Source organism: Hyposmocoma kahamanoa, unplaced genomic scaffold (genome assembly GCF_003589595.1).
Source record: "Hyposmocoma kahamanoa isolate Upper Pololo Valley unplaced genomic scaffold, ASM358959v1 180, whole genome shotgun sequence".
Lineage (NCBI taxonomy): Eukaryota > Metazoa > Arthropoda > Insecta > Lepidoptera > Cosmopterigidae > Hyposmocoma > Hyposmocoma kahamanoa.
In genome coordinates, this window is record NW_020653711.1 from 1,632,499 (window position 1) to 1,644,940 (window position 12,442).

General features: G+C 36.4%; 1 protein-coding gene across 1 annotated transcript in view; it reads left to right on the top strand.

Moving 5' to 3' along the window:
* The first annotated feature begins 9 nt into the window (after positions 1–9).
* The window catches only part of LOC113225980 (nardilysin-like), a 57,598-nt gene continuing 45,165 nt past the window's right edge, over positions 10–12,442 (top strand). The window contains exons 1-2 of the mRNA XM_026458474.1: positions 10–242; positions 1,115–1,313. Of these exons, the coding sequence (XP_026314259.1) occupies positions 10–242; positions 1,115–1,313 (432 nt within the window). The remainder of the gene's footprint in view (positions 243–1,114; positions 1,314–12,442) is intronic.

The following is a 12,442-nucleotide window of genomic DNA, read 5'->3' on the forward strand; positions in this document are numbered from 1 at the left end:
TGCCAATAAATGTCAAAATTTTTGTCCGTAATCATTCAAAAAACATCTGGATTTCAGCTGGCCAAACACACAATACTTAATATGTCTAAAAGAAATACTTTCCACAGAACTCCTAGGTTTAAGCCCGAAGTAAAGGTGGCGTCTAGTCACAGTAATCAAGTGCTTACTATGGCACCAACTAGAGAAACTGTCGAAGTCTTAGCGCCACCCATCAAGTCGGAAGCAGATAATAAACTATACAGGTGAGTTTCACATTTTATTGGTTACTTTATCATAAATTTTTATTTCCAAACATGATTATATTCACGTAATACCAACAGCCTCCAATTTACGGTAGAAAATCGTTAATGAATATCGCTTTCCAAGAGCAAAAAAATCTTATTTGAATTGCATGCGCAAGTAATCATCCGGTAAGCTTTACATATTTGAATGAATATAATGTCTACTTTCTGTATTAATAAAATATAATTTCAAATTACTTCATTTTACCCTACATATCTTTCATGCTGTACTACAGTAACATTGCATAAACCATTTATTAAAACAAAAATTAAGTTTATTTTCAATTGTTAGCAATATTATAGCATTTCAAATTAAATTAATTTCTTTATACTTCATTACCTACTTTTAAATTATATGATTCTAATATATCCGTCAACGTTAATATTTAGCAATCAGTTAATTCCAATTGTGGTTATGACCTGTCTATCTTTATTTGAGCTTTCATAATACCAATGTCACATCTACTATTTTTGTGTTTACTTAAGTAATATCATCAATCATTGGTTCTATCCTGTTTTTTTTTTTAATTTATATTTTTTGCATGCTAATGAAAGCTTCTTTGAGCACACAATTTTATATTTATGTATTCATTTGTATTTCTGTTATTTATTAATATGGCTTTCTCTTTTCCCTCTTTTTACCAATTAGTTTAATTGCCTGATTTTTGAGTCTCATCATCTCAGTTAAATTGCTCACGACTAAAACGAATTTTAGTGGTAATGAAACTTGTTAGTGTACACCTCTCTGGATGGTGGCAATACTGAAGTATGATTGTGATGTTACAATGAAGCAAATAAAGTAATAATATAGTGGATGTTTCCTATGTGCACAGAACCATTCGACTTGAAAATGGTCTGACTGCCCTTCTCATCTCCGACCCAAGTCGTGTGCCCAGCAATGATGAGAACTCTAGCGAAGAGGATGAGTCCGAACAATCCAGTGGGCCGGAGAGTGAAAGCGGACACTCTGCACACTCTGGATCTGACCATCATGGACCTACAAGACGAGCCGAATTTGATGAGGAAAAATTGGTTAGTTGCTTTTTTATTTACTTTTCACACACTTAGCACATTTTAGTTTTAACTTAGTTTTGTCAATGATGCCTTGATTCAATTTTAACTTAGTTTTATCAATGATGCCATGATTCAATTTTAACGTTGTATTGGGGCCATTGGGGCCTATTAAAATTGTGTACTTATTTAATTTTGGGACTGGAAATGGAGATTAGTTCCAGACAATTTGGAAGAATGTATTAAATTCATTATCTATCTGGACATTTTTTTCAATACCAGGCAGACAGTTTTAGCTTGGTGGTCCTTCTATATAAAAGTTATATTTGTAAATGCAGAAAAGAAAGGCCAAGTTAATCTTGTTTTAGATTGTGAAAGAAGGTGACTATGCCATAAATTACAAACCCAATGTAATTTATGGCATAACATGTAGATATTCAATCAAATTTAAAGTTTATTGGTTTTAGTTAAGCACCAAAGCAACTTCATTGGTATATGTTTATTCTATTCATGAAAACCAAATTACCGTTTGTTTTCACAAAGTCAACTAAGAAAAAAAGAAAATTTACACCTTCATTACTTTCATGCATGAAATCAGTACGTTAAGCATGACTGCATAAATATTGCAACGCGTTTTTAACTATCATTATTTAGACTGTCCTACATTCTAGACCAGAATGTAATAGACTTTTTATACTTGTTTGAAATGTTGCAACTTTAATTTTTCGTCTGGTCTAGTTTACAACATTTTTAACTCTTTTGGTTCAAATACGATGTTTTACGTTGTCGATGTTTTACGCTAATTTTTAAGGTCACTTCGGATAGAAAGCACAGCGGCGCGCATATAATATGTACTTTTTGTACAAAATAATCAAAATCATATCTGTGATACCATCATTGTTTCCAATTTCCATATCACAAGTGCTTTACTTACTTGCTTTGGGCTCAGAGCAACAACAGAGACTCATCAGGCATTCCTTCATTTTTCCATAAAGGGGGCAATGTTTGCTATAGTATAACATATAAGAGCTCTTCGAAATTTCGATTATATCATTACATTTATTGGCTAAGTAAGGAATGTCACAAAATTAAGTAAATAAACATTAAAATGTTGGTTAATGGTGTACCTCGTAAAGTAATTTTTATTGTTTATTTAGTAAGTACAATTATGTAATGTTATATATAGTAAAGTAGGTAATTAAGTAATAGTGCACACGTCGCCAACAAACTGGACTTTTACTAAATAAGTTACCTCTTGCATTTTTCTTGAATAATAAAAAAATGTAGTAGGTAGGTAGGTAGCTCTTAAAAATAAAACTTTTTTTTCTATACATTTTTGCAAATGTAAATTTAAAGTATAGGCGTGTTCCCGTTATGTCATAACGTTTTTATTTATCGTTGGACGACTGTCGCGTCTAACCTGTTCCCATATCACGACTATTTATCGTGACTGTGTCGTGGACGTTTATTTTATCGTTGAACGACTGTCGTGTCTAACTGTTCCTATTAGATCGTGACGACAATTTATTGGTTCACGATAGCCGCCTTGTCGTTCGCACGACAGAATCGTTTGAAGCTACGATTATCCGTCGTCACAATTTTATCGTGACGTTTTATTCATCGTCTGACGACCGTCGTTCTAGCGCTTCCCATTGTCACGACAGTCTGTCGTCGTAACATCAAAGAACTCGTGAACGACATTTAATCGTCTTGTTCTATGTGCCCACAATTTCTTTTAAATATACAAGCCACGACTACGACTTTAAACTGCACGACTACCTGTCGTCACGACCTAATGGGAACGAGCCCGAAGTCAGTTTTACCGGAGGTACGATTTGTTAATGCACTCATTACTTGGTTTTTTTTTTTCTAAATATGTAAAAAGGCATATCTTATTTATCTGAACACGATTCCTACCTTAGCCAACGCACTACCGTGTGCCTATGTGCTCGACTCGAATGTCTTTAGGACAAATTATATTTATTTTAATTTGTTATGTATGTTTTCGTACGCTTATGTTTCAAGTTTCACTTCAGAACGGAGTGAAATTTGTTTGCGCATTTACTATACCGGTTTTAGAAAGTCTCTATTATGCACTTTAATATAAAGTGTTACTAATGAATGGCGTAATAATATACTTTCAATCCATCTGATATAAAATTAGCATATTATATACAACTTATATTAACATATTTTAGTAACAGTAAGTTTCCTTGTGAAAGAGTTCGTCCAGAGAAGTACTTGCCACCTTACCTGTTTCTGCCACCAAGCGAGAGCTTTACTGCGTTCCGGTTTTATAGGGTAACGGTGTTGGTGAAATTACAGATACATAACTTATGTCTCAAGATGCCGGGCGCAGTGGCAGTGGCTCTCAGATCTTTGCGATTTAAAACACTGGGTGGCACCGAAACTGCTACGGACAGGGGTCGCTTACCACCAGGCGCACAACTTTTTCTTCACATCATAAAAAAAGGAGAGGGACAGCAATGTTTACTTGAATAGTTTTACTGTGGTCGTCAACTCGCCTGCCGAGCGTGAAAGTAGAAAGTTCTCTTTTGTGTGTAGAGATAGGGAGAGTAGTTTTATGGGCATTCAATTATAGAATTCCAATGACATACCGATTATACGTGGACTATAAAAATCAGATGGTTAATGGTGTAACCCTAGCCTTAGAGAAATGAGAATGCAGAAGATTCGGTCCACAAGATTGATTGAAAAAGATGATAAATTAAATGATGCGGTCCTGGGTTCGATTCCCGGGCCAGGAGAAATATTTGTATGGCCTACATTTATTTTTCTCGTCGTTGTCTAAGTGTGTGTCTATGGCACCGCGATACAGTGTTTCCCTAGTACGGGGATAACCATAAGAGTATGTGCTTTATTATTATTATAATGGGAAAAGCGCTAAACGCCCAATGTACAACAATATGTGCTAAATATATTTACACGCTTCAGACTTGCATGACAAACGTATTTTTGTAGATACACTATAGTCGTATAGATATACATACAATTTGAAAGCGATATTTTCATTACTTTGTACACTTGGCGTTATCGTGATTATAGGTATAATATTGGCTGGGTCTGAATTACTTATTATATACATTTTGATACTCGGCGCCTGAGGAGGTTATGTGTGATAATGCTATAAGTAACATCCTATTCTATAAATATCATTCCAACAGCTCACAAAAAAATAGTGCTAGGTATCTATTTTTCTTTGAAATGGTGCCTTTATTATTTTACTTTTGGCAACGAATCGTACGCCACAGTTTCCACTAGAGAAAGGGGTCGAGGCCGTAATCTACGCGTTAGCCCAGTGCGGATAAAATACCTGCCTTCATGTTTTAATAATTTTTACATGCAGGTTTTATCATAATATTTTCCATCACCTTTAAAGTAAATGATGATTGTGAATCTAACTTCAAAATTACGTAAGTCAAAATAACTCGCCAGCCCCATTACCATTACCGTAATTATTATTACCGTATTCTATCGTAAACAATGCAGCTTCCTATGCTGCATAATGTTATATTATTCTACGACCTTCGATTCAGACCTTGAATCGATTTCTATTAATCGATATACATTGTACATTGATCACTTCTCTGCAGTCGACACGCCATTGTTGATGTTGCAAATGTCATCAATGAATTGTGATTCGTATTACAGGTGTTGTTATGACTTCCGGCTATTTCTCAGCCGTATTATTTCATTACTTTCCATTGTTAACTTTTGGTTGCATACACGAGCCACGAAATGTGATATGCTTACAACTTCGTGTAGCTTCGGTAAATAAGCATTTAAAATACCTACTGTAAATTATATTTAGCCTGAAATTGCGAGAAAATTTAGCGAGATTGCTTGCGCATAGCCTTCACGCTTTCTAGGTGTCCTCAACGATTTTGGTAAAAATGTTTATATTTTTTTGATTTTTTTGTAATTGTTCGTTTTTTTTAAATTTTTATAAAACTTTTTTTAATGGTGATTGAAAACACAGCTGTGGATTAGAGCTGTGGCTCTAGGACGCTACAGTACCAAAATCGTTAGGCTCAAAGTGTGTCCATAGCACGCGCGGTGATGGGTTAAGCAAGAAATTTCGAAGTAAATTCAGTCTAATTTAATTTTTTGCTTAAACTTAGGCAAAGGTCGTTTTGTAAATACGAAAAACTTGCTTAACTCGCCATCTTTGCTTAGTCGGAGTCGAAGTTGCTTAGGCAAACCTCAGCCTTAAAGTCAATATCAGTAGGTTTTTTTCAAATATGCTTTGAAGTGTAATTTCATGAAACCTGTTTTTCTTTTCAAATATACCCGCTGCATTAAATAAATAAATAACGCACACACTCGAACGAAACCCTGTGTCGCGGGTGCCATGGACACACATAGATAACCACAAATTACACCCAAACTCACGAGAGAAATAATTGTAGGCCATACAAATATTTCTCCCGGCCCAGGAATCGAACCTGGGACCTCTGCGTGGCAGTCCGGCATGGTAACCGTTCGGCCACGGAGGCAGTTAATTGAAATTGCATTGTAATTGAAAGGAAGATAGAAGGAAAGAGAGAGACGAAGATCGATTATACAGTGAGCAAATAAAAGTGAATACCAAAGTAAGCAGTTATACAAGGTCAAGGAACTGATAAGAAATGGAGGAGGTTACACCGAAAAAAGCTTGACTCTTAAATAGGTTTTTAGCAGCGGTAGAGATCCTTGTGAAAGAGTTCAAGAGGAAAGGAAGGAAAGGTACTACCATTATGCGTATTTCTGCCGCCAAACACTAATGTGAGCATAAGGCAGTCACCACATTTTTTTTTATCATACCAATGACGGGACGTACAAGTCGTGCGCCTGGTAGTAAGCCACACGCCTCCTCATAACAGAGCTTTAAATCATAAAGATATGGGGGCACTGCCACAGCGCCCGTCACCCTGAGACATAACTTGACAGGTCTCATGTGCCTGTAATTTCATCTATCGACGCGGAACCGCGTTAAGCCGATCAGAAAAAGCTTATATCTGCGATATAAGCGACCTAACATATTCTGGGGCCTTAGTGTAAGTTTTCAAATATGTACTTAACAACGAAGTTTGCGTTAAAATTTTAATTTAAACCTTATGAATAAAATTTAAATAAAAATGTAAACGCAAACGCTTCTTTCTAATTCTGAATTATTACAAATTTACACTGAGGCCTCTGACCGATTTAATGCGATTCCCTGTCGATGGGTATGTTGACTCCCTTACTGTTCCTATTTTGAAGGGCAAAGGTGCTGGTGATACCACAGGTATAAGGGACTTGTCAACTAGTGGCACTGCAGTTATTGTTATTTGGTCCACGACTGGTTTGTCCCGTCACAAACTAAACGTCAAAGACTAAAGATAACTAAAAATCGACCTCGAGAACATCATCACATGTACGTGACGTAGCATATCAATTTGAGTACTATGCTAGAGGAATGTTTAAAGATAGCTTAAATTATTGAGAATAAAACATAAGATAACAATAACGGACACACTCAACATAACCCCGCACTAGGGAAAACCTGTGTCACGGGTGCTATGGACACACACAGACAACCACAAATTACACCCAAACTCACGACAGAAACAAATGTAGGCCATACAAATATTTCTCCCGGCCGGGGAATCGAACCTGGAACCTCTACTTGGCAGTCCGGCACGGCAACAGAGGCAGTTAAAGAATAAGAGTGCCTAAAAAGTAACAAACATAAAAAAATATCAAAAGAATAATGATGATGATTGATGAACCTACAGTAGTGAGTTCTGTTCGTTACCAGGTGTTTTGCTATGTATTTAAACAGTTCGCGGCTATTTGACTATTGCACTCTATAATGTTGCGAGTAGTTCTGTTTACATTGGCGTCTAACCATACAACGTTTAGACCGTAACACATGTGGGTTGCCGCTGATATTTTGATCATCATTCTAGCAACCAAACACATATGTAATAGTGATTCAAATTCTTTTAGCGCTTGAGAAGCAATGCTTACAAGTTCATCGTTGTTTACTAATACGAACATCTGTATTAAATATATAAAGGCGGAGAAAATTATAGGCACATGGGACTTAACAATTTATGTCTCAGGGTGATCTTTTAAAACTCTGAGTGGCACTGCAACTGTTATGGATAGGCGTGTCTCTTACCACCAAGCGCACGACTTGTTCTACCTGTGACTTGGTATTATAAAAAAGAACATGGCCTCTCGTAAGGTTCTTCATAGCGATTAGTAGCCGTAGAGCTCTTTGTAAAAGGGTTCGTCCAGAGAAGAACTGCCGCCAAGCAGTAATATTCACTCTACTGCGTTCCGGTTTTGAAGGGTTTGGGCGAATTTATAGCCACATGGCACTTAACAATTGGACACACAGGACGACGGGCGCAATGCAATGCCTCCCAGATCTTTGATATTTAAAGTAGCTCTGAGCAGCTTATGGACAAGCGTTTCGCTTACCACCAAACGCACAAGTTATTCGTCCCGTCACTTGGTATATTAAAAAAAGAGATAAAGGTCGCATTTATTCGACGCGACTTTCATCGCGCTCACCTCGTGCGGTCGCCGCGCGGTCGAAGAGCGGAGTCCGCGTTGCCGCCGCAGAGACCGCGTGCGTCTGTCATGGCAAAATACGCTCTATTTGTTTAGCTTTTACGTTTTAATTTAAATGAGCGTTCCGGCCACGCGGGCTTGAATTTGGTCTACGCGGCGGCCGCGCGGTAATTTTATTCAGATAAATTTAAATGTTGTTGTCTAGTAAATTGAATTCAGATTCGCCATTAAAGTACATGAAGGCGTGGTAACTGGGCGGTCGCCGCGCGAAAATTTTTTCGTGTAACTGGGCGCAAAAGGTTTAATGAAATATGTCCAAATTTGGCATTGATCAAACATAGGCACGAGTCAGGCATATACTTTCGAAAAGTATGAAATTTTGGAAGCCTAGTCTTAAGTAAAATATACCGCTCTACAAGGCCCCCGAATACCTAATACATCGAGTATATAACCAGAAATACAGACGAAATTTTATTTAGTTTGTTTGAAAACAATTCTGACAAAACATTACTGTGACAACTGCGCTCCGATTGGCCAGCCCGAATTCGAAACAATTGTCGGGTGTTGTTCCCACACCACCGAATGGAACAGCCCCCATTGTTACAGATATCTTTATTGCAATAAATACGGAATATTTTTCGAAATAAAAGAAGACGCACACAGGCACTTGTTGGCGCTCTACTATTTCAGTTTTCTAATTTGTGATTCAGCGTAAACGAGACTTGATATTTAAAAGTGATATAAGGCCCATTTACCTGATGAGTAGCCAGGGATGGATAGCCCTTATTCGTCTCTATTTCTGGTTATATACTCAATGAACATACATATATAATAACGTAATAACCTTTTTTTTCTGTTTTGTTTCTTTTTTCTTGTGTGGTGTCGTTTGTGGTAGTCAAATAATAGTTAATTGTTATGCAAGGCTGCAAAGTTGTTGTTTGACGCGAGTGCTTTTATAGAAACCTAAGCAAGCGAAGAAGCTAAGATTGAAAATAGGTTCAAAAATAGAGCGTAGCGAGGGTTTAAAGGCACGAGACGCAAAACAACTTTGCTGCCGATCGAAACACACAACTTATCGCTTCACCCATAGTGAGGAAAATGGTAAATGGAGTAAAACAGTTGAACTATAAAACATCAGTTTTTTTAATTAAAAGAAATGTTTATCTTCGGGTGCGTCCAGAATTTACACCTCATCAATTTTTATTCTTACTTGTACTTTATTTTGTGTGATTAAGTGGTTATTGAAATTATTTTAGTTTTTCGACGAATTAGAATAATGTAATAAAAAACATACCAACGGATTTGTATTACATAAAAAAAAGTAATTTACGACAAATCGCGTAGTTAAACTTGTCATTTTCTTTGCGTCAAAGAAAAAGTTAGGTGCACCATGCTGCCGTACACTAACTAAAACGCGGCTAAGTGACGAATGGGCAAATAACCGTTTTAAATAGCAAAAAAATAGAGCACAAAATTCTCTTTTTAAAAACAGTTGAAATTAGTTAACGTGTTCGACTTATCGGAACTTACGCTAACGATGCATAGCTGAAATATCATTAAACAATTTCAATATTCTAAAACTGGGTCATAGTTTTTAAAATATCTCAAAAAAATATTTTGACACTTATTTAGTTATCGGACGGCAGCACGTCCATCGTCAATTTCGAATTTAAAAATCTTTTCCACGCTAGCTTGCAAAAATCGATACCTACTGCGCGCAGATTTCTAACGAGAAAGAAAGCGTTTCCCAGCCAGTGAAGTGATAATATATTTTCTTTCTTATTTTTCTTTCGTCTTTCCTTTCATAGCCCCCTGAAAAGAAAATATCGGCTTTACCAACGGGATAACTTTAAAAAACTGCGTCTTGGATATTTTTGATTTAAGGTCTAGTAGGAGTATTACTTCAACGAGCACTTACATGGATAACCTATGCCCAGTAAATTATGAACAGTAATTCTTGTTACTTTACAATAGAATTCCAAATTATCAAGATATTTCTTTTCTTTGATATTCGTATTAAGCCATTATTTATATTCTTGAATGCTTCTCTAATGAGGGAAGAATTAACACAATGAAGAAATGTCTTTAGTGTTCTAACATCGACGTCACTCTTCAATAGGCAAGTCAACTATCGAGTCAATTATCTAACGAGTGGACATGGGCCGATGGACAATTTGTTCAGCTAGTCCTAAAATTGGTAGTTACGTACGAAAACATTAACACACTTAGCTAGCTTTGAAAATAATGGTTTTCAAGTGGACTGTTTTTAATGCATGTTAAGTAGTCCATATTCTTGCATTTATGAAATCAATTCTTCTTCTTCTTTTAAGTGTTATGGCCCGATCGAATCGAAATCGATGATTTCGCCAATGTCAAGGAACACACCCGCTTTTACTCAAAAATTAACCGGTGAATTTCGACAGAATTCACTGTGAGGAGAGTCTACAAATGTACAACGATAGAGAACCTACACAGACTATTACAGAAGGAAATTGTTTTGTTTTTTAAATAAATTTACACAGCACATGCACAGTAATGAATGGACTAACGTTAGGAGGAAGTTGATATTAACGTGACGGGGGATTTTAGGAGAGAGGATATCATACAGAGGAGTGACGATAGTATTATAGTAAAAAACACATTATTTTTATTTTTCTAATTGATACAAAGATGGAATAAAGTCAAAGAAAAATTCCTTCGATGCGGCTGGACTTAAACCAGCGACAATTTCAACTAACGCGAGCTATCGCTCTCCCAACTGGGCTACGAAACGTGTCAGCAGACCTTACGAATTTCTCTATGTGCAAATCAGCAAATCTTTGTTAGTTTAGCGCCACCGGTGAGAAAATTATGAAAGTATTTTTTCACTCAGCCAAGTACCTTTACAGCTATCGGCGGCTGACAAGAGATGTCGCTTTTTATTAATTGCAGTATTTATGTGTGTACATTTTGTGAAAGTAGTACTCCACCAGTCGGTATAATTGATACATAATTCTTAGTAGCAGTAGAGTTCATTGTGAAAGAGTTCGTCCAGGGAAGTACTGCCACCTTGCCTATTTTTGCATTCAAGCAATAATGTGAGCATTACTGCATTTCGGCTTTGAAAGGTGTTGAAATTACAGGCACATGGGACTTTTCAACTTATGTCTCAGTGGCAGTACACATCAGGTCAAGCTCAGAGCGATTTAAAACTCTGAGCGGCAGGATCTGTTATGGACAGGCGTGTCACTTATTACCAGGCGACTTGAGCGTCCGTCCCGTCGGTCGCTTGATATCATAAAAAAGTGTAGACGCTTGAAATTAACAATGTGATTTATTTTTTTAATTTTTAGATATTTGAATGCATGCGACAGATGTCGTGCTACAAAAGAACAATAGTATCTTTCGTGAAGAAACAGTACACCAAAATTTCAAAAAAACAATGCAAGATGGTTATTTTAAGCGACCTCTCTTTCGATACGGTATGAATCTGCTTTTTGTATTGTATCTTAGTTTTTTTTTCATTAAGTTATCTACTTATCGGGTAGACAAGATAATGTACAGCAGATTCTTATTTCATACGTATCTATAGAAGGGTCGCTTAGGTTTTCATGTAGTCATCATTATTGTGTAGACTTTGGCTTTTGCCGCGAATGTGAAGATTGGACTTGTCAGCATGCTTATCAGTGGCAAAGCATGCTCACAAGTGCAGTGCAACCTTAATACAAACGAAAATCGATATTGCTAAAACCTATGTGATTGAAACTTAACTTCGATCGTGGAGAAGTTATTTCTTACAATTTACGCAACAGTTGTCAAAGTTATCGGTGCGTTTAAAATATTCAAAAAATATTTCCAAGGATTTGTCTCTACCTTGCTTGTCATTTTGTTTATAATAGGGGTTAAGTATAAAATTGCCGTTTCGTACTGTAAAATTAAAACAACATTTTTTGTATAATTATATAATTATATTTTTATATAATACAAAGATCGAACACTCAGAAAAAATTCCTTCGATCCGGTCGCAGCGAAGTTAATTCTTTCTGAGTGTTCGATCTTTGTATTAATATTTATAACAAACTAGTGGAGTAATTTCACAAAAATTAATTGAATATCAATTCAATAAAAATTTAATTAACATTTTTTTTTATTAAGATAAAACATATTTGTTTAATCAAAGTGCTTAACCTCGTTGTCTTATACATTTCTACCACATAATCGGAAGAAGAACTCTGGGGTCCTGGACTTCACAAGCAATATCAAGCCATTTTGTACTGCTTCCTGGAAAAAAATTTTTTTCCGAGCTAAAAATAGTCCAAATCGCGGAATAAATGGTAGTCGGTTGGGGCGAGATCCGTCGAGTATGTAGGATGACGGATGGTTCCTAATTGCAGGTCTTGTAGTGTTAAAACTGTTTCTCGAGCAGTGTGAGATCTTGCGTTATCACAGAGCAATAGTGCTGAAGCTGTTTTGCTGCGAGTTTCGCCGTCATTGTTCAAATGCCATAATTATGTCATATTGTGGGTACGCTAACATTAAACCATGCCGCTAATTCCTTGGAACGGGTCGGCTTCCATCATCACCTTCAATTCACCGTTATTTACCTT